Source organism: Bacillus rossius, chromosome 5, assembly GCF_032445375.1.
Source record: "Bacillus rossius redtenbacheri isolate Brsri chromosome 5, Brsri_v3, whole genome shotgun sequence".
NCBI lineage: Eukaryota > Metazoa > Arthropoda > Insecta > Phasmatodea > Bacillidae > Bacillus > Bacillus rossius.
Genome location: NC_086333.1, coordinates 40,154,783 through 40,177,864, shown reverse-complemented (window position 1 = coordinate 40,177,864; position 23,082 = coordinate 40,154,783). Strand labels below are relative to the sequence as shown.

The window sequence follows — 23,082 nt, the reverse complement described above, 5'->3', positions numbered from 1 at the left end:
AGAGTTGATGATGGTATTCCATACTTCTTAGCGACGTCAGATTTTTTTTCACCACTATCCACAGCATGCAGAATTTCCATTTTTGTGGCTAGCGAAATTGCATTGCGTTTTCTTTTACCCTCCATCGATCAAAACAAATTAATATTTCACTTCGTTAATTTCGTTGCAGTGTATCGCGCACACAAACATCACACGAATGTAACTAGCGGGCGGTAAAAAAAACTCATAACAGTCAGAGATGTCATACTTAAATGCAGTAATCGTCACCTGGCAAAACAGAGATGAGACTGCAACTGTGGCTATAATCGATAGTTACTGTCGAGGTTTTTCTAAAATGTATTGTCGCAGCTATGGAATAGGTTTTCATAGATGTTTACTTTTTTCAATAGATGTGGTATGTAGCCTGTACTATGGTTATCTATGAAGCTAAGCCAATATTTACGTTGTGAAGTCGAATGTATACATATTACGCGAAAGCATAATACAAGGAAATATGTAGCTTGCAAACACTATATCGTGTTTAAAGTTATTTTAGTTCTCGTCCTATGGTAAAAGTAATTCGTAATAACGGAGTTACGTCATGTGGCGAAGAAAAAATGCTCGTTAATTAGAGGTTAATATACGTAAAAAATAATACAGTTTTGGCAGGACCATATTGCGTGTTCGTAATAAAGAGTTTGTCGTTATAACGGTGTTCGTTAGGTCGGGGTTATACTGTACTACTGAGTTTGGAGTGATGCATAACTTGATATCAAAAACAATTGAGAAAAATAGTTTACAATTATTTTAAACCTTGTCAATTTGTTTAGCTAATTATAATTCAATAGCATTAAAAAATTTCTTAAACTACATTAAATGGTTACTGTGGTATAAATTTTCTTTCAAATTAAGACTCAAGAAACAGCAAATGGTGTATAAATGATTTAGCAGTGATACATAAAACTGTTCTAAGAATATTAAAACATCATTATTTGTTAATTTATGGTGTTATAATTTGGTTCTGTATGGTAATACACCAAGGAAAAATATCTGTATCGGAAAATATGATATAGGAACAACTCTACTTTAAATACAGCAAAAAAAAAAAAAAATTTGCCACACCTTGTAGCAATATAGAAGTGGGATCAGGCTGTATTTTGCTATAATTGTTTAACTTATCCTGTTTGAAATGTCCACCATAAGTTTAGAATGTACCATTGTGATTGAATACATTGAATATGTCCAGAACGGTTAACCACGGCAAATATGAGCGAGGTTATGATAGTGTCGGTAACTGCAGAAGCTGGTGGTGGGCAAGTGAAATGTAGATGTGTGGAGGGCGGAACAGTGCACTGATGAGGGAGCGCCCTGCCAGGCTGGAGGAAGAGGAGGCGGCCCGCAAGAAGGCGGAGGAGGAGCAGGCTCGGCAGCAGAGGCGGCAGGCAGAGGCCTTGCGCAGGCTCCAGGAGCAGCAGCAGCAGCAGCAGCAGAGGGCGAAGGCAGCGGCCTGGAGCCAGCCCGTCACGCCTCAGCCCAGCCTTGCCGAGATACAGCGCCAGGAGCGGGACAAGAAAGAGGTGAGGCTCAAGAGATTTTGGCTGTTTGAGACGAAGGTTCTTGGTTCGATTCCTGACCTGTTTGGGGATTTTTCGCTAGTGGGATATTATCTTTTCTGGGTTCAGGACTGGAATGTTCCTTCATCTGCATACTGTGTACAAACATTTCACTTGGTACACCCCATTCACGCCATGGCCATCTGTATTGCCCTTTGGCGGGGACGGCAGACAGCGGCTCTTTTCATAAAATTTTACGGCTCTAACTCACTTTGCTGCTGCAGCACTAGAGGTGTAAAAGTAACGAAAAAAAGCGTACCCGTATGTATTCGTTACTATAACAATCAGTACTCGTTACTATTGTATCGTTACTCGTTACTTCTGATACCGCATAACATGCAATGAATCAAGTCGTATTGCATATGCGTACAGTATGACGTCGCGTAAATAATAATAAATAGAATATATAATTAACAATATTTGATAATTAACAGTTTTTGTTAACCAAGAAACAATTAAATCTCATTAGAGCGGCTTTATTATATTATCACTTTTAAGATAATAAAAAAAATGTGAAAATTCACGATAATAAAAAACAAAAACATACATATTTCTAATTTGTAAAAAATACTTTCTTACGTTGTTTCTGTTCCAATCTCAAACTTTGTCTACACACAGAATACCTTTAATAAACAGTAGAAAACTTGGACGACGAATTTCCAAATTATACTTTACTTAATAAACAAACATTGTTCTTTGTAACATAAATTCATCGAATATGCGCGCGCATGCGTGAAACACACGAAAAATGCGAGTAACGAAATGCAGCCGTGTGTAACGTTTCGTTACTCGTATATAGACGGCGCACCCGTTACTCAGTAACGAATACATTCAGTTTGCTACAGCTCTATGCAGCACACAAAAAAAAGCAGAACAAAATGAAAGGGCACAATCTCAGCATATGTCCATAACCTGCGCTCGCACCCACCATCGCACCGCCTGCCATTAGACTCGCCTAGGTGCTTTTTTAATTATAATAATTAATTAATTAAATAGTGTAGATTATCGTATTTTATCAGTAGAGCTCTACTAAGAACTACCAAATTTTTTATATTTACTTGTTTTTGTGTTGAATTTGCAAATAAAATATTTTGATTTTAAAACAATTTTTATTTGCTAGCACTTTTGGTTTATGTAAGTGATGATTTTATATTTCAGCACATTTCAACAATATTTTTTTTTTAGGTGATCAAACCCATTTAAAACTATGCATTCCATTTAATAAGGATTTTAACACACATTTATTCAATTTCATTGACTAATATAATGTTATTTGATGTCATGATTGGTCTAATTTCTTTAAATCATCCGATATTAAACATCTTGTTGTTGAACTTAATTCTTGTATATGCACAAATATGAACGCCTTCATACCTACTTTTACAAGAAAGGTTTCCTCTTACCCAACCTGGTTTTCAAAAGATCTAATTCAAGCTCTGAAGTCCAAGAAGCATTTTCACAAACTTTATAAAAGAAACAGTAATTCATTGTATTTCTCTAAATTCTCATTTTTTCGTAAACAGGCCAAGCACTTAATCAAACGTGATAAAATCAATTGGTTAATATCAATTAACAATAATATCAAGAATAACCCGAAGAAATTCTGGCGTTTTGTAAAAAATAACGAAACATGGATATTATGATCATCTATCTCTTGAAGTTAACGGTAGTGTTTCCAATCCAATGATCCTAAAATATTTTCTAATACGCTTGCGGAATATTTTTCTAGTCTTTATGTGCCACCTACTCACACAAACAATGTTTCCTGTTAATCTTTATCACATGACACAATTTCTGTTCCTATATTATATGAAAGTCTAGTACTTTGAGGCATTAAGACTTTGAAAACATCAATGTCAATGGGTCCGGACGGAATACCAAATTTCATATTGAAATGCTGTTCTCATATTTTAGTTCCTCTTTTAACTCACTTATTTAACATGAGTTTAAAAACTCAAGTATTTCCTGATGAATGGAAAATTGCCAATGATATCCCGATTCACAAAAGTGGTTCTAAATTAAAGCTCTCAAACTATTGACCTATATTTCTATTAAATAGCTTTTCTAAAATCTTTGAAAAAATTATATTCAAAATTATCAACTTTCCCTTAAAAAATAGACTTTCTGTAAATCAACATGGCTTTAGAATTGGAATGTCTACTGCTACAAACTTAATTAACTTCCTCAATCCTATCTACTATGAAGTCACTAACAGGGTTCAGGTTGATGCCTGTTACTTTGATCTAGCCAAAGCTTTCGATTCTGTTAGTCATCCACTTCTACTTGTTCAACTATCCAATTTTGGTTTATCTGACAACTTTTTTAATTGGTTTTCGAGTTACCTCAGTAACAGAAGTTTCTTTGTCTCTTGTCCCACTCTACTGGTGTTCTGTTTGCAGATGATCTTAAAATCTGTAAAAAAATCATCTCGGTCAATGATTGCATTTTATTGCAATCTGACATGAAGGCAGTTAATCTTTGGTGCAAATCAAATCTTGTCCGTCTTAATCATGATAAAACAAAAATAATTTCCTTTACTAGGAAATATTTTCCTATAAACTATGAGTACAAATTAGATAATTTAATTCCAAAAACGACTGCTTTGAAAGATCTTGGAATTTTTCTTGATCCTAAATTATTTTTTCATCAACATGTAGTTTTTTTAATTTCTCGTTCTCGAAGAACATTTTCCCTAATTAAATATATTACTTACCATGCCATTAATTCAGATTCCATTATTTCTCTTTTCTTAGCACTTATTAGGTCAAAATTAGAATATTGTTCAGTAATATGGAACAACATTAATTCATCTGATATTGATAAAATTGAAAATATTCAAAACAAATGTATTAAACTTATTACTCAAAAATCATTTCCCCCTCCTAAATTAACATCACTTTTTGATCGGCGTGCCCTCCTCGACCATCTTTTTATTTCCAATTGTTATTAATCTAAAATCAATTCTAAATACATCTTAGATAATACTGGTTTAAGAGTTCCCCAGTATCATAGTCGACTTACGTCTACTTTCTGTACATTCAAGAGAAAAAATGATATTACTTTCAGATTAATAAGCAATTATAATTAGGGCTGTGCGAATGTGACTTTTTCAATGCAAATCAAATGTGAAACAAATAATTGCAAATATTTGCAAATAGCGAATAATTTGGGAATATTTTCTAATTAAGTTTTAAGTATAAATCTGAATAATTAAAGTCAAAATTTGGCATATTATAAATTGTTGTTTAAAAGAGTAATGTTCTTTAGCTTTATATACATTTTTATTACTCAAGTAACATACAAATTTTTATGTCTCTTCTAATGGTTTAGTAATAAAACACAATCAGTGATATAGAAATGTCCTCATCAAAAGCCAAGCCTACACCTTGCCATCTACATTACGTAAATTGCAGTGCAAAAAGACCAATACCTTTACATGTTCTGGATCCAGGCAATGCCTCTTGGAAGTGACAATGTTCCCAGAAGCACAAAAACAATGTTATGAACTTCACTTCTTCTTCTAAAAATTAAAAACTGCAAAAAAAGTTTATGAAAGTAAACAGATCTTCGATGTATCAGTTTTATTTTCCGCAGTAAATAGTCAAGCGATTACCAATCGGTATATCGAAGAGTTGTTTATTACAACTGCTTGTAAGCATGGTCAATATTCTGTTCTCAGAGTCTTTTGGAATCAAACGTGTCAAGGCAAAATAATTTTTAATGAATTTTTATTTATCGTGTCTTTAATTTTATCTAATTATTTACGTAACATTTTCGGTAGTTTAAAAAGCGATTGCGCTGGAGCAATTCCAGCAACACAATTCTCTGGCCATGGGCCGCTCTGCTGGCCATAACCACAAACGGACCCTTTTTCTTTTTTGCTGTAGCCATGATGGCAGCTGTGTTTACTTTTTTATCATTAAAAAAAAATCTCTAGATTTGTATTAGTAAAATTAATAGAATGGTGACCAAAGAGTATGTTTGCATTAGTTTTTAATGGTTATTTATGAAAGCTGATGTGCTGGCATTGTTTTAAATAGTTTTACACTTTTATATGGTACATGGCTCGCCCAAAAATTGTGCTAAGGACAACTGGATACAATAAATTAATTATACTTAAGCCGCTTTTAGGACTTTTCGATCCACAGGTATTTTCCGGGACTTAAACGGGAAATTTTCCCACGAAACGGGAATTTTTACCTCGATTTGGGAAATTTTTTCGTCAAAAGGGGAATTTCTGAGTCATTTTGAGTCATTTTTGAGGAATTTTGAGGATTTTTTGAGTCCAAGATGGCCGCCGTGACGTCAGAATCCAAGATGGCGGACCAGACACCACACACCACACTCAGACTCCTGTTTCCGGAGCCCTTAGAATATTTGAAATTTTCAAATACCTAATTTGGTTTCGAATGTGAATCAAATCAAATATTTGATTCGCACGAATATTTGCAATTTAGAGTATTTGCACACACCTAATTATAATAGATTAGACCTAATAGTAACAAGCTTAACCAATTAGTAAATTATTTTGGTAGCACTTGCAGTCAATTCAATTAACTGTGTATCTTTGTTTGTTGGCATTCTAAATTTACTATTATTCTAAATTCACTAATTTTCTGTATTTTTGAATTTATTAATTTTTTTTGTTTTGTGTCCTTTGTCTGTGGTGTCTCTTGTGTATTGTGTTTGTTTTTTGTACCGTGCACACCCCTGTAATCTCTTCTCAGAGTGTTGGTGTGCATGTCACAATTTATAAATAAATAAATAAATAAATAAATAAATATATTTGAGGTTTAAGGTAATAATGTAAGATATTAAAAATTTCAGAAAATAATTTCAGTTAATGAAACATAAAATAAAAAAAATTAAAAATATTGTGAAAACTCGGTTGGTCGAACTGCCTGGAACTATTTAAATCAACACAATGGCCCTATTGTTAGTTGTCTTTATTAGAGATATGGAAAATTATGTTAATTACTGAAAAAATGTCATGTTTATGTTACATTTATTACACAGAATAAAAAAGTTGAAATGAACTTGAACCTGCGATATTTTCCTGGCAAGTAAAGAAAACCAATTTTAGATAGTGCGTTGTAATGGAAAAGTGTAGCTAATTGTCTTGTACTAACCTAAAAAAAGTGTAATGTTTTGACAAAATTTGTTTAAAGTTCTGAATACTTAAAAATGAGTAAGTAATGCATGGGAAAAAACCAGCCATAATTTTTTTAAGCATTTATTTATTTTGTGAATATTCTGCATTTAAAAAATATGCTCCTGTTGCATACTGGCAAAGAACATTCCAAATACTAATGTGAAATCTCAGGATTGACTGAATTGTAGTATCGACTAATTATAGGAAGGAAAAAATCAATTGAACATTATGGAGACCTAGCCTGATAATTGCATCATCACATTAATTTTTGTTTCAGTGTTTACATTCAAAATAACTATCAAAGTTCCTGATGTTTCTTGACAGAGATAGGAATAAAGTAGGGTTGTGCGAGAATGAGATTTAGGCCTCGAGAAATTTTCGAGAAAGAAAATATTTTTCTCGCGAGAAATGAGACGAGAATGAGAAATTTTTAAAAAATCAAGATTTACTCTAGATATCGCTTTCAAAATATATTGTTCTGTACAAAAAACTGTTGTTTATCATATAGAATGTCAATTTAGTTGCCTGTGCACAACTGACATGACCCAAACACGTTATGTAAGCCTACACTAAATTATAAATAAACATTCACTCACTTAGGTAAAAGTCTAGTAGCTAACATGTTAATTGTGGTTTCCATTGACTTATCGCCACTTTTTGTGTAATACTGCCACACTTATATGTCCACATCTTCCATTTTACCGTAAAATCAAAGTTTAATTTGACAACAAAGTTTACTTCTGTTAAACTGTTATATTCCCGCAACACTTTTTTTTCCACTTGGTTACGCCGCAGTTAGAGATAAAGCAGTATTAGGAAATTATTCTCATATTCCTAATAACATTTTACAGGCGTCACATTATTTATTCATACCCGCAGAGTAGCTCGCGTAAACGGGAAACTCTGGTACTGTAATGAAAACAAAGAAATTGATACTAGGGAGGCTTTGGCGGGATTCATTACTCGTGACGTCTTACGACTGAGTGAAACAAAGGTGGAAAAGGAAATGGGATGAACATACTATTTATTCTGCCTTTTCAACGGGTTTGAACACACACATTCACGTAGTTTTACGTAATACAAGGGCGTGAATTGTTCTGCGTGTTCAATCCATTCCTTTACATTCCAGTCCATTTAATAATCACATGACTTGCGCAGTCTTTTATTGGAATGAAATAAGAAACGGAACAGCGAAGCAGACTTGGTCTGGCAGCATGACCACCATTTCCTTTTGTTTGTTAAAAAGTAAATTTTGTATTTTGCCGTAATAATCAACATTTCAGTATGCTATTAAACATTACCCAACAAAATATTATGACTAAATTAAATAATAATTTTAATAACTTTACCGTAATAACGTGTATGTAAACAAAACTAATTTTGTAGGTTAGGTTCAAACGTATTTTATTATCTATTACGCTTACGTAATTTAAAAATTAAATACGGCAGTTTTTCTTTCAGGATAAATTGGAATTTCATATGACAGTTTTTATTCACAGTTTCGGTTATTGATAAAGGTTTTGGTTGATTGACTATCGGCTAGTCTAATATCTCTTAATGATTGCATCATGTTTGCTTTGTGTTACGCCAAATCATTTTTCGTCCAAACAGGCAGACGCGTTTGGTATTTTTAAAACATTTAAACTAAAATAATGGCAGTGTGTGTGTAATGTTCAACATATAAAAATACAACTATCAATATAAAATTTAGTTTCCATACCAAACTGAGTTGTTACCGGTACCAAAAAAAATTCTGTTTTTTTTTCGAGAAATTATTTTTCTCGCTCGCTGTTCGAGAATGCAATATTTCTCGAAATTTTTCTCGAGGTTCGAGATCTCGCACAACAATAGAATAAAGTCCTGAAACCACAGTAGAACCAATGCTTGCCTGAAGGAATCAACTAGGGATGGGTCTTACCGATTCTCCGATTCCACGATTCCGCCGATTCTGCTACGAACCGGGATCGTCGATTCGTTTTCAAGAATCCGCTTAGTATTTTACTATGAGGCCAAGGAAAATTTTGTGTTTTGTTTTTACTTGGTACTTATCAAGGAATACATTAAACAATTCACACCCTATTTCTAACATAATTGCAGTATTCAATTCCTCTTCATTTTGTTTCCATGTTTTTATTCAAATTTTTATATGATAAAATTGCCGCGCACGCGATGTACACGTCCAAGTTGGCCACAAAGCAACAAGTCTGCTGGTCAGATCCATCAGTAACGATCAAAACACTCGAATCGTCAATGATTGTGCAACCTAACAGTGGCAAAAGGTTCTTTAATATGACTGAACATGTTGCCGTAACGTCTGTAAAACAGCGTTGTGATTTACCACGGTAATTAAAAACAAAAACATTTACTTAACAAGGTGGCCATTACATCAACGGGACATCAACAAATGCATAACGCAATCAATAACTGGCATCACTAGTGCTGCTACCTTTATGGAGGCTGCCGCAAAAGTGATTATCAGAGTGGCCAACGTAGTGGAATTATGCTATTTTTGATGAAATTTAGCCAAACAAAATTTTTACTGGACGGGCAGGGAAATTATTATTATTACTTAATTGTCCAATTCCCATCCCCCTCTTTTTATATTTAACATAGATTTACCTAGTAAACATTTAATAATGATTCAACTGATTTTCAAAACTGGAGTTGGCTACTCTGGTCATGTTTTTCAGTTTAACTTTTGTTTCCAAACAATGAACATAACCGTGTTTTGTTCACTTTTGTCGAAAATACTGAAGTAGTTCCGCACAACAGTAAAATACGTTTCTTAAATTTTTTACCATGATTTACTGTTTCCTATAAATTTTTTGTATATTGGGGCTTTTTTTTAATCTTTCCACTATGCCTGCGAATATTGCTTCTTGGACTTGCTTTTTTTGCTGATACAAGCTTTTTTTTTGCCTTTTGTTGTACGCCTACTCACGCAATGAGCTATAAAAGACAACCAGTTTTTCTGTTTACATGAGAAATTTATTATTGTTGTGAGTTTTGATCAAATTAAAAAATGTCGGAGGTTTGGAACCAAGACGATGAGGAATTTGCAAGGTGTAACTACTGTAGAACTAAAATATCCAGAGGTCATTCAAAAACTACGTCAAACCTAATGAAACTTTTTCGGAACCAGCATAAACTACTTGCGGCTGCAGCAACAAAAAAATTCAAAGTGGATTCATCTGAATTCGATGATCCGAGTGTGGTTAGGCCTAGCTACAGTCTGCCTGATATTTCAGTCCAAGGCCCATCACACCAATGCCAAGCAGCTGATATACCAATCCCTGGACCATCACACCAAGACCAAACACCTGAAACTAAAATATCTGGTTCTGATTCTCTGTGTACAGACAGCTGTAACTAATGAACTTAGTAGACCTATAAACTTAACTGTTTTTTCATCAAATACATGTCCAAAAAATGTTAAATGTGTACAAAGTACTCTCCCAGCAATATTTGATGCTAGGATGAAACTTAAGCCTGGCGACCATAGAGCAGCTGACATCACTCGTCTGATTGGAGAGATGATTTGCTTGGACAATCAGCCTTTGTGTATCGTTGAAAACAAAGGGTTTCGCCAACTGATTTCAAAGTTAGAACCTAGGTACACAGTTCCCACTGGGAAAACATTTTCTCAGAAAATCATTCCATAAATGTACGAGAAAGTGAGGGATAAAGTTGTTTCACAGTTGAAAGTGGTTGAGTTCATTGGTTTAACAACTGACATGTGGTCTTCTTCATCGAATGATGATTACATGAGCTTGACACTTCATTACATGTACACATTTTTCAACCTTCAACATGTGTGTTGGAGGTCATCCCTTTCAGTGAAATAAGTCACACAGCAGAACATATTTGTGATTTCATTACAAAAACTCTGGAATAATGGGGATTGAGAGAAAAGATTGTTGCTATTGTATCTGACAATGCAAGAAATGTACAAGCAGGTCTTGAAATGTCACAGTTTCAACACACTTCGTGCTTTGCACATTCCCTTCAACTTGTCTTGAATAATGGGGTTTTCTCTAACCAAGTCATAACAAATTTGGCTGCAATATGCAGAAGGATTGTTGGAAATTTCAAACATTCTTCGAAAGCCAACAAAATCCTGCGCAAGTGTCAGGAAACAGTGGGTGTTCCACATCATAGGTTAATGCAAGACGAGCCTACAAGATGGAATGCGACACTCCACATGTTTAAAATATTGCAAGAACAAAAGCTAGCAATTCTTCTGGCAGCAGGAGAGCTGAAACTACCAACTGAACTGACCGCTGCTCAGTGGAATTTACTGGACAATGCCATTGCAGTTCTACAAGTGTTTGAGTCTGCGACACTGCAAGTGAGCTCAGCCAGTGCACGGGTTTCTGAGGTATGATTTCTTGGTGCCAATGATTTCTTTTATTGCTCTATGCTATTATTTATAAGTGACTATAATTTGGGTTTTTATTTACTTGTCTAGGTAATCCCATTGCTGCAAATAGTTGATTATGAACTTAGCAAACCAGCTCCTGTAGGTTCAGGCCTACAAGGCATGAAAAATGATCTCCAGGCATCATTAAAACTTCGTTTTGAAGATGTTTACAAGCACCCTATTTACCAGATTGCCACATTACTCGACCCAAGATTTAAGGAAGTGCCATTTAAAGACAAAGATGATTTGGTCATGGCAAAATCACATCTTCTGGTGGAAGCAAACAAAGTTTTTCAAAGCACAGTATGTAACGATAAACTATATTTTTTATTCACACATTCTAACTTATTAAGTAAATTCTTACACACACAGCTATTTGTAAATAATGTTTATTTCAAATGTTTTAGGCTGAGGAAAGTTCCCATTTTGAGACCAGGGATAAATCAGGAATTCCAACAGAAATTTGGTCACAATACAGCAGCTTATTTGGCCAAGCTGAAAGAACCTCTCCCTCGCAAACAGCTGAAAATGAGCGTGATACCTACTTCGCAGAAAATGTGTCACCCAGCACCTCTGTTGCAGAATACTGGAATTCAAGAAAAAACTTTCCAACTTTGCAGTTACTAGCAAAGAAATACTTGTGCATTCCCTCTTAAACTGTTTTTTGTGAAAGACTTTTCAGCTCGGCTGGAAACATATGTGATGTTAAACGTAGCAGGCTTGATCCTGAGCGTGTGAAAATGTTGATTTTTTTAAACAAAAATTTGTAGACTGTTTTGTCCACTGTATACTTTTTTAATTTTCTTTTTGCATGTTACGAAAACATCTTAAACTCAGGTTTAACAAATTAAATATAATAGTATTTTGCATTAAACTTAATTGAAAAATTCTTTGGACACACAATAAAATAAATATAGCTTAATAGTGACTTGTCAGGTACAGAATTACAGAATCTTCAATAATGGGGAATTTCAATATGGAATCGGAATCGTAACTGGAATCGAGCGAAATTCTAGAACTGGGATCGGAATTGAGAAAACATGGAATCGACCCATCCCTAGAATCAACCAATCAAAACTGAGTGTTACATAATTTAGAAAGCCATAGAATAATGGCTGCAACAGAGATCAACCTGAAAGTGTTTCGATAGTGGCAAATTGGTTTTGTAATGAAACACAATATGTACTTTTACTGGAAAGGAAAAATGTATTTTATTTATGAGTGGACCCTAGAAAAATAGAAGCAACCGGGGCAAAATATTTTGTGACTAAAACCATATTTTCAAGTTAAATTCCTTACTTTGAACTTATTTGTTTTTATTAAATTCTAGACTTTTCCTTACAACTTTCCAAACACATGTTATATGACAGTATTCATTTTTGTACATAGTTGCAGAGCTGCCAACCATTACGGATTTTCCGTAATTATTACGGATTTAACACCGAATAACGGAATTACGGAACATAGCTGGTTTACTACGGAAACGAGGCTTTGTGCTGCATGGTAACGGAGAAAATTACGTTTCTGCTGTGCGAAGTAAGCGTACAGAGGCAGACAAGAGCGAGCTACCTTCAAGCCAAGTTCCAGTGGAAAGTTTTAATGTTTGAATGATCAGTGTAAAACTAAATTTTTTGTGAGACAGACGTCTTTGAGTGCAGTAATTTGATTGAATATTTAGAATTTAGTAGTAAATAAAACTGAATTGAATTAATTGACTATTGTTCACAAACCCAGTTTCCTACCCATGCATCACTCGTGACGGTATGCGGTGTAATGGGCAGTGTGTGGTTGCAGCGGGAGGCGAAGGAGATGCAGCAGATGCTGGCTGCCCAGCAGGCTGCGGCGGCGGCGGCGGCCTTGCAGCAGGCTGCGGCCGACAAGAGCTCGCTGCACCTGAACTGGGTCGGCAAGCGGCCGGCGGCCAGCAAGGTCAAGTCCCTCGCCGAGATCCAGGCCGAGGAGCAGGAGAAGATAGTCAAGGTCGGTCTTTGGCTGCTGACTTCCATCAAGTGCCAGTTTAACTGGCGTGGATGATTTCATACTTGTCACCATAAGGTTTTTACTACAATAAATTTCAAGGAACCAAAATTATAACAGTTGATGCTTGACTCTATGACCACCCTTCATGGCTCCTAGGAAAAGGGTCTTGATTGGAATTTAGACTGTTTACTGACCTGTCTTCATACCCTAAACTTGAAAATGGTGTTTTGTTTAAGTTCAACTGTCTCTGTCACAAATGGCAAGTTTTTGTATTGAAATATAAATTAATTGTGAGTTATCTTGCAAGAAAAATAATTACCTATGATTTTAAGTGCCCAAAAATCCCTAACAGGGCACATAATTTATTTTGTAATGAGCGTGGGAAGTTTTAGTTTCAGTTGCTTTTTGCTTCTTTGTTAATGAAATATTGCAGGTTATTGTTATTGTTACTCAGTTCTAGTGATCTTACATACCTGTGTTAAAGGAGAGTAGAAAGGTGGGCGACATGATGTAGAAAGTGTATTCAAGGCCATAAACTTGTGAAGGGTAGGTGTTGCTTGGATAAGCACCTAATAATAATGCTTGTCTAGGGGTAGAGACCACAGAATAAATTCAGCATTTGTTACTGTATAGTTAGGAACTCAAACTGCTACAAAATGCGTGGTGCATATTGTATATTTCATGTCGAATTATCTCACATACTGTTATATGTGACAGTCTTTGCTGCCACTTGTGCAGTGGTATTATGTTGCTCTTCGGAGTTGGGACTTATTTTACAGGTACATCAACATAAAAATGCCTTAGTATAGAGTCGTAGACTTTTGAGTTTCTACCTACTGATAACCTGTTGAACTATCTGACAAAGTCACTACTTGGTGCTTGCTTATCACGACAACACTTCTCAGTCAGCTAGGTCTTTTTCTTGGCACTCCAGTAGTCCAGCTATCTGCCCAAGATAATTTTGTTTTATCGCAATTGATGAGTTGTAGCTGTGGTGTATTCAATCCTCTATATGACATTTGTGGAAAGAGATGATGCAAACTTTAGGAAAAGGAAAGAGTTTTGAGGGAAGTCACAAGTTACAAAATCATTCACTTGATTGATGAGCATTAGAAGAGGAAGGTCAGAAATGTGGGTGCTGCTACTTCCAGTGGTGTACGTGCGTGTGCGAGCGGCAAACAAGTGCACGTGCAGATGCTTCACCTCAAGTTCCAGCCCCACCTTTACTGGTCAGCGATCTGGGTTGTTATTCCCGAGGGTTGCAGAATCGTTAGGTTATATTACCTGTTTGTTGTGGTTAAGTTCTCTATAGGTACTGTGGAATCAATAGTTACTGATTTATTGATTTTTGAAAAAACAAAGTGCCAAAAATACTAGGGATGTGCGAAAGTGACTTTATCCACACGAAATGAAAGTGAAAGAAAATTTATCAAATTTCGCGAAAGTGAAACGAAAATGAATTTTTCTATGAGATAAATATATTCTTAACGAAAGTTAAGCGAAATTTTTTAATTAACAAAGAAAAAAGTGCCCCAAAATTTGCTCTTCAGTAATAAATTTTATTACATAAATCATTTTGGTACCTTTTGATGTATATATAAATATTACTATTTAATAAAATCAACATCCGCCCTAGACCACACAACACAGCCCCATGTCACTCGTAAATTTCAAGAATAAATTTAGATCTTTCAGCGCAGTCCTTTACAGTCGTAATGTCGCAGTCTATGATAATATATTTATCACGTGCATGGTACTGATGAAAAAATACGTGAATACTGCGGAACGGCCGCCATCTTGCACCACTGTCACACATGGCTAGCTCAGGAAGCTGTAAACCAGGCAAAGGGACATGGTCAAAACAAAACATAAAAAATGGTTGCTGCCAAGTGGTCATTACATGCAGTGACTTGTTGACCTTTTTGTCTAATTGGCTGTATATTATGAGGATTTTATATGCCAGTCAGAGTATGTAAAATTTAAATAAAGCAGACGACAATGTTTTTGTTTGGCTGTGCGCGAATAAAAGTAGGTACGTTCTTTGTTTATGTGTATACGGTAAATACTAAATAGTGTACTAACAGTTCTGGAATGTATGTTTTACGAATATAGTACCTACACTACTGTTTGAAAGCAAATGAATCAGGTAATTTTTCAAATATTGCATGATTTTGTTTTGATACCTAGGCCTATTGTAATCACGGTTGAATTTTGTTTACTTTATCTGCCATGTTTGTTCAAATTATGATTTAACCGTATTTTCATTAACGTGAGTTTTTTTCATCACCACGTAAATTAATCTTAATGGAAATCTTTTTTCTAATTAATGTCTTTATATGATTTGCATATGTTATTACATTATTAGTAATAACAAGCAAATCATATAAAGACATTACAGTAGAATCTCAGTGCTAAGTACTTACAGGTACCTCAAGTTTTTGTACTTAGTACTGAAACATGCATACATATCTTTACAAAGAGAAAAAAATATATAAAAAAATAGCTACAGGAGAGCCGCAATGCCATATGTATTCGCAACTGCGACTTGCTTTTTTCTCTGAGTATATCCACTTTTTCCTTAAGCGTGAATTGCTTTCGTTTTTTTTTTATCTCCAGGATCATTCATATTGTAGCACAAATACAATGCGGTATCTAAATAACGTAACCTGAAAATAAACTCAACAATAACAATAAACAATCCCGGCACAGACATCAAACAGTATTTTTAGCGTAGCGTAACACTTTTGTCTAAATAATTAATACTTCTCTCAAACCTCCGTCTTTCGATGTATCGAATGGTGTTGTGTTGCTCACGTCGCATACTACGTACGGTATAATCTATGGTTGTGCGCGCAACTGTTTGTTAACTTTGTTTTGAGAATTTAGAGGTTAGAAAATACGTTGCGGTGGTATTTGTGTATCTTTGTTCTACTACATTAATCATTTAGCTGGAAATTTATTTACCAGTTTAAGTAAAATTTGGTGTAGTAATGCCATGCTACTAGTAGAATTTATATGGCGCCGAGTGGTGTGCTACATGAAAATTCTCGCGAGAGAAAACGATTTCTGCAAAATATTAAGTGTGGAGTATGTAAAAAAGTAGTTAAAAATGGTAAAGTAATGGTGGTGTTCTTCAAAAACGAAATGTTACAATCTCCACTGGTAATAGATACACGGTATTGTGTAATACTGGCCAGGAGATAAACACTAACCAAGAGGATAGTGCTGAAGACAATGGTAGCAAGATGGGAAGACATAAAGTGGTTAGGATTTATGCAGATAGTCAAGGAAAGGGTCTTGCCGGAAAAATTAGTAGTTTAGACAATAATGTAAATGTGTCAGGGTTTGTCAAGCCCGGAGCAAAGATTGCAGAAGTGGCAAGGAATATAAAGGACGATTGCAACTCACTTAATAGGAATGATGAAGTGGTGATTTTTGCGGGTGGAAATGATGTTTCAAAAAATGAAGCAAATAATGTAATTTTCACTTTAAAATCTGTGGTACCTCGTCTAAATCATACTAAAGTTGCAGTCTGCAACATACCACATACCTAGATATGATCTCATTGAAAATTCTTGCGTCAATGTTGAGATTAGGAGAATCAACACTAGAATCGAGGAATTTTGTAAACGTTATGACCACGTAAGAATGATCAATGTGCACAGTCTTGAAAGGGAATATTATACAAGGCATGGTCTTCATTTCAATGGGAGAGGTAAACAGATGATTGCTGCAGGTGTGGTATGTACTGGTCTTGTAAACCATCCAATAATTGAATTACCCTCATTTAGCCATCAAAAAAACTAGAAAGTAGGCCTGTTGGAAAGGTATTTGATCTTAATGAAATTTCTGGGAAATGTGGAAAAAATGTATGTAATGTTGGTAAAGAAAATACTAGTATGTGTAACAATTTTGTAGGAATATCAGATAATGTTGGTCCTTTAAATGCACTACATATTAATATTCAATCAATCAGAAATAAATACTTAGCATTAACAGCTTATTTAGAATCTTTAGAGACAGAAATTGACTTAATTTGTCTCACTGAACATTGGCTCAATCCACAAGAAGCAGGCTCCAATAAAATAGGTTTATATAACTATTCCATCAAGTCCATATATTGTAGAGAAAAAGGGTATGGAGGTAGCTGCATATTGGTTCGTGATAATTACTTACCAATGTGCAATGAATTGAATTATATAAAAGATCTCAGTGTCACTAGTGAATTTGAATGTGTAGCAATAACAGTAGAATGTAGTGGGAAAATTGTTACATTTGTCTGTATATATAGACCTCCAAATAGTAAATTACAAATATTTTTTGAAAGGTTTGAGATACTAGTGTATCTATTATTTAAACAAAATAATTTTAATAAAAATGTTATAATTTGTGGAGATATAAATATTGATTTTATGGTAGAGTCTAGGGAGAGGGAAAGACTTATGGAAATAATGAATTCATACAATTTAAAAAACAAGATTAGTGGTTATACTCGTCTAACAAATAAAAACAGCACCGCATTAGATTATGTGATATCTAATATCTCATCTATCAATGTAGATAATATTGATTTTGGATTGTCTGATCATTGTGCTCAACTAATAAATTTTCCTGTACATATATCAAGTTCAACTAATACAATAAATAAAACAATTTATAGACCTATGTATGATTTCCAGATAAAAGATTTTATTGGAAAATTGACTAATAACACTTGGGAAGAGGTATATGAATCTGATGATATAAATACTATGTATAATAAATTCTTAGATAGTTTTCTGAAACTCTTTGAAAATGTATTCCCACTTAAAGTAAACAATTATAAGATGCACACAGGAAATAATAAGCACTGGGTTACAAAAGGTATAAGAACTTCGAGTGTAAGACTAAAGGAGCTTTACTCCTTAGTGCAAAGAAATGAATCAAGTGATGAAATATTGGAATATTACAAAAGTTATAAATTGATATATAAAAAAGTATTAAAAGAAGCTAAAAAATTACATGCAAAAAGGTTATTAAGTAAAAGCGATAATAAAACTAAAATGCTATGGAAAATAATAAACAATGAAACTAAACTCAAATCTCAAAATAATATGATTAATGAATTAAACAGTGAATCAGGATTAATTACTTCACAGGTTAATATCGCAAATTATTTTAATAACTACTTTTTGAATATATCGGACGAATTAAAAAAAATTAATATAAATTCTTATCAACATTTTCTTTCTAAACTTACTAGAAATGTAAATTGTTTCCACATGTGTCCAGTTACTGAAAGAGAAGTTATTAAAACTATTTCATCCCTTAGTAATAAAAAGTCAACTGACTTTTTCAATCTTTCTTCTTTTTTGATAAAAAAATGTGCAAAACAAATCTCTAAACCACTGACTCATATTATTAATACTTCTATTAGGGAAGGTATTTTCCCTGATAGGATGAAAATTACAAAACTAATTCCTGTACACAAGAAAGGGACTTTTACATCTGCTGATAACTATAGGCCTATAAGTTTACTTCCTATCTTCTCAAAAATTTATGAAAAAATCATTCATGTTAAATTAATTAATTTTCTAGAAAATAATAACATTCTTAGACCTGAGCAATTTGGATTTCAAAAAGGCAAATCTACTACTTTGGCTATGTACCACTTTGTTAAAACTATTCTGAATAGCTTGGATTCTGGCCGCCATGTACTTGGAGTTTTCTGTGACCTTTCCAAGGCTTTTGATCTAGTTAATCATGAAATACTTCTAAATAAATTAGATTTTTACGGTATAAGAGAAAAAGAATTGAAGTTGTTTCAGTCATATTTACATATGCGAAAACAAAGAGTATTTTTAAAAAGTAATAATGATATAAATTATTCCGACTGGGGTTATATAAAAAAGGTGTACCCCAGGGAAGTGTTTTGGGTCCTCTATTGTTCTTATTATATGTTAATGATTTACCCAATCAAATTACAAATGGAAACCTCATATCATTTGCTGATGATACTAATTTAATTGTATCAATTGATACATTATTTGAACTTAAGACTAAAACAGAACAACAATTTAAAATCATGTGTGACTGGATAATTGCTAATAACTTGAAAATTAACATTAATAAAACCGGATTTATGTATTTTCAAAATAGGATTAGGCCTAATTATGACATTGATCAGAAAAGTATTCTAGAACAAATATTGAATCAAAAAACAAATATGACTGATACAACCAAATTTCTAGGTTTAATAGTAGACAAAAGTCTTAAATGGAAAGAACATATTGAACAAACAGTTAAAAAATTAAGCAAATCATGTTATGCACTCAGAATTTTAAGCAATACATTAGATAAGGAATCCTTACGTACTGCTTATTTTGCTTTATTTCACTCTTACATGACTTACGGAATTGAAATATGGGGAAATAGTAGTTTCAGTGTGAACATTTTTAGATTACATAAAAGAGCTATTCGAATTATTTGTAATAAGAAACCAAATTCCTCCTGTAAACCATATTTTCGAGAACTAAATATTTTACCATATTACTCCGAATATGTTTATCGTTTACTGTTATTTACAAAAGAAAATGTGGAAAATTTTAAAGAAACTCATTTTATCGATTACTATGAAACTAGGTATCAATATAAACTCAAACCTAAGTGTTTTAAAACTACGTTATATGCAAAGGGAGTTCAACATAAAGGTATTACGCTTTTTAATAAGTTGCCTAAAAAATTAAGACTTCTAAACAATCACAATGAATTTAAGAAAGAACTTAGAAATTTTATAATTAAAAAAAATTTTTATTCAATATCAGATATCAATGATTTTTAACATGTTATTATTATGTAATACAGGCCTTTTGATATATTTATAATATAGGAAACTTTATTCATTGATTTTAATCTGTGATTGTAATTTGTAATGAGTGTTGAAAAAGGAATTTATGTATATATTGTAAATATGCATACTTATATTAATTTGACTAAGCCCATATCCCCAAGTGTATTATGAAACACAGGCCTTTTGATATATCTATAATATGGGAAATTTTATTCTTTAATTTTAATTTGTGACTGTAATTTGTTATAAGTATTGAAAAAGGAATGTATGTATATATAGTAAATATGTATACTTATATTAATTTGACTAAGCCCATATCCCCAAGTGTAATGCTTGTAAGGGGATCTAGTGGTGGATTTTAATAAATAAAATAAAAATAAAATAAATGATACTTTAAACTGAAACCGTTTTGCATGGCGAAGATACGATTTTTGGCGGGGACTTAAAAAAAATTCGTTAAGTGAAATATACTTTATAATAAGGAACGTTATTGTACCGGTATTCTACTGTACATTTTTATTAAATTACGATTTCTTTTTCAACTAGAACAAATGAACTTCGGTAAGCTATTGAACTTTCGTTTGGCTCGAAATATTTCGCTAAAAACGAACTTCGACAGATGAAATTCTTACCGAAATCGAAAATGAAAGTAGCAAAATTTCTATTTCGGTATCGGTATACCGAACATTCGCACAACCCTAAAAAATACACAAAAATGTGAAATGTAAACTGAAATGGAAATTTTGTGCTTAGTACCCATGGATGGTAAAACATGAAATTTTGGTACTGGTGCATTGGATAGTTCTTTTTTGTTCTGATTAGTGATTTAATTAGTGTTTCAGTGCCAATGATCAGATTATCATAGCATATTTTAAACAAGTAAATCAAAAGGTGTCCCAGCTATAAAAAAAATTACATATGTAATATTAAATTGATCAAAAATATCAATTAAGATCTCAGCTATGAACCAACAAAAGTTATTTTACCCTTTTTGTATTTTCTAAAATAATACACTAGCATGTTGTGACATTGTCATTGTGCTGTTATACATATTGATGATGTGTGGTGGAAGATATTCTGTTCACCATTTTCACCATTGCCATATTTGTATTTAACTAGTATTGTATTTACTCCACTCATGAGTATTTGTCCACTGTTATTAGCCATTTGAGGTAGGATCATACCTGTTATTCAAGAATGTAAGTTTTGCTCGTAATTCAAACTCGTTCCAGGGAAATGGGAATGGGGAGGTGGTAATGCCTCCCCTCCCCATTCAAAAGTGTTCATGGTCTACATTGTATCAAAGCTCTGCGGAAGCCCTCCCTACAATTGGACTAAAAAGAATTTACGCTGCCAAAATGGATTGTGGATTGTGGATTGTGCTTAGTTGTGGTATTTCTTCTAAGGCATAGCAAGCATAGTATACCTTTAAAGATACCCCTGCACACGGTGTACCCTGGGCCCGTGGCTTGGTATTACAAGAATCGATAACTGTAGCCAAGGATATACTAAATGATTCAACTTTATGTTCGAAAATGGGAAGTGGAAGAGGTCCCAAAATGTTTGTTCAATGAGAGAATGTATTGAGCAATGGGAAGTAGCATACATTGGTAAAGAGAGAAACATAATCCAGAGTTTGGTAATAGCTTTGAATAACAAATGGCAAGGGATGATTAATTAAAAAAAATTCAATGGACTTAACACCATGGCTGGTTTACACTTGTAGAAGAACCTAAAGATTTTCTTTCCCAATTTCCAAATTGATTGATTTATACCAGGTCCATAATGGACCAGCAATGGTGAATGTTCATAAAATTGTTTTAATCAATCCTCTCCATTGCAAGATACATTCAGTGAAGGTAGGGGGAGAGTGGTTGGCAGGTTTTTTTGTGGACACAAAGATTTGTAACTTTGATTATTAGACTGCAGTCTCACTCTTGTTACTCAATCTTCATAATGTGAAATAATTTTTGCGTTATTTAGGACACCATATGTCTTTTCTAAAAATAATGTTTGAATTTTATTTTTCTTTCCAAAATTAATATATGTTTACTTATTATAATGAATGAATTTTAAAATCTACTCAGTTCTTTGATTACATAAAAATTATAGAACCAATAATTTTTTTCGCCACATATTTTTGACTTTTCAATTTTGTGCCCAATGGTACACTGCTCTCCCCTACCAATTATTTTTAAAAATATATCAGTATTATGTGGTTGACTATTTTTCCAATGTATTAGTCAGTTGGTTTTTTTGTTTAAACTACATATCTGCTTGGTTCAAAAGATTGCTACTGTGTGTTTTTGTTGAATTTTTTTAAGTGGTCATGTTGAAGCATAATCTGTGCACTAATGAATGCAGGCAAATGGAAACACAGTTGTAATGCAGTTGTCATGATTGCAGAACCAGGAGCGGGAACGCTCGGAACGAGCGCAGCAGCAGAAAGACATCCCACTGCCTGCCATGTCCAGTATCTGGGGGTCAGCATCACAGAGCTTGTCGTGGGCACAGAACAACACTTCTGTTTGGAGCAGTGTTTCTTCAGGTAGCCAATGTGGTTTTTATCAAGTTTATTTTTGAGAGACATCAATGAAGTGAAACCGGGATTGCATGATTTGCCAAAGCGACCTCATACTAAAGTCCTCGGTGGCAGTGATTGCTAAGGCAGTGCGCTCGTGTTGTAGCGAGGGTTGTGGGTATAGAGTTAAACACTCATTGAAGAGCACCATGCCAGTACCCCATTTGATATGAAGCCCTTGTTCTAATCTTGGAAGTCCTGTCTTAATCCTCCTTGCATAATTATGCTATGTAACCATACTCGCCCATACCTTACATTCACATGGCAGATTTAGGTATCTATTCTCCATCCTTTATGGCCCCCTCTTACTCCTCCTCTACCTAAAAAGAACAAATGAAAAGAATACTATTTTTTATACCCTTCCTTCCCTTCCCTTCTATTGTACATATGATTTTTTTACCTGTTCCTTTCCAAAAGAGGTGAAAGTTGGCAAGCTATGCTTTCTTGTCAATTCCTTCTATAAAAACTAGCACGTACATTACAGTTGGCGAGAAACTTGTGTAGGGCCGGAGAAATATAATACCTGCA

The 23,082-nt window shown here is 33.8% G+C and overlaps 1 protein-coding gene across 2 annotated transcripts in view; it reads left to right on the top strand.

Annotated features, from left to right (window-relative positions):
- Nucleotides 1-23,082, top strand: part of LOC134531729 (GIGYF family protein Gyf) — a 158,087-nt gene that overhangs the window by 122,183 nt on the left and 12,822 nt on the right. For both annotated transcript variants that reach the window (XM_063367571.1, XM_063367572.1), the window contains exons 18-20: nucleotides 1,355-1,556; nucleotides 12,959-13,144; nucleotides 22,380-22,521. In XM_063367571.1, the coding sequence (XP_063223641.1) occupies nucleotides 1,355-1,556; nucleotides 12,959-13,144; nucleotides 22,380-22,521 (530 nt within the window). The remainder of the gene's footprint in view (nucleotides 1-1,354; nucleotides 1,557-12,958; nucleotides 13,145-22,379; nucleotides 22,522-23,082) is intronic.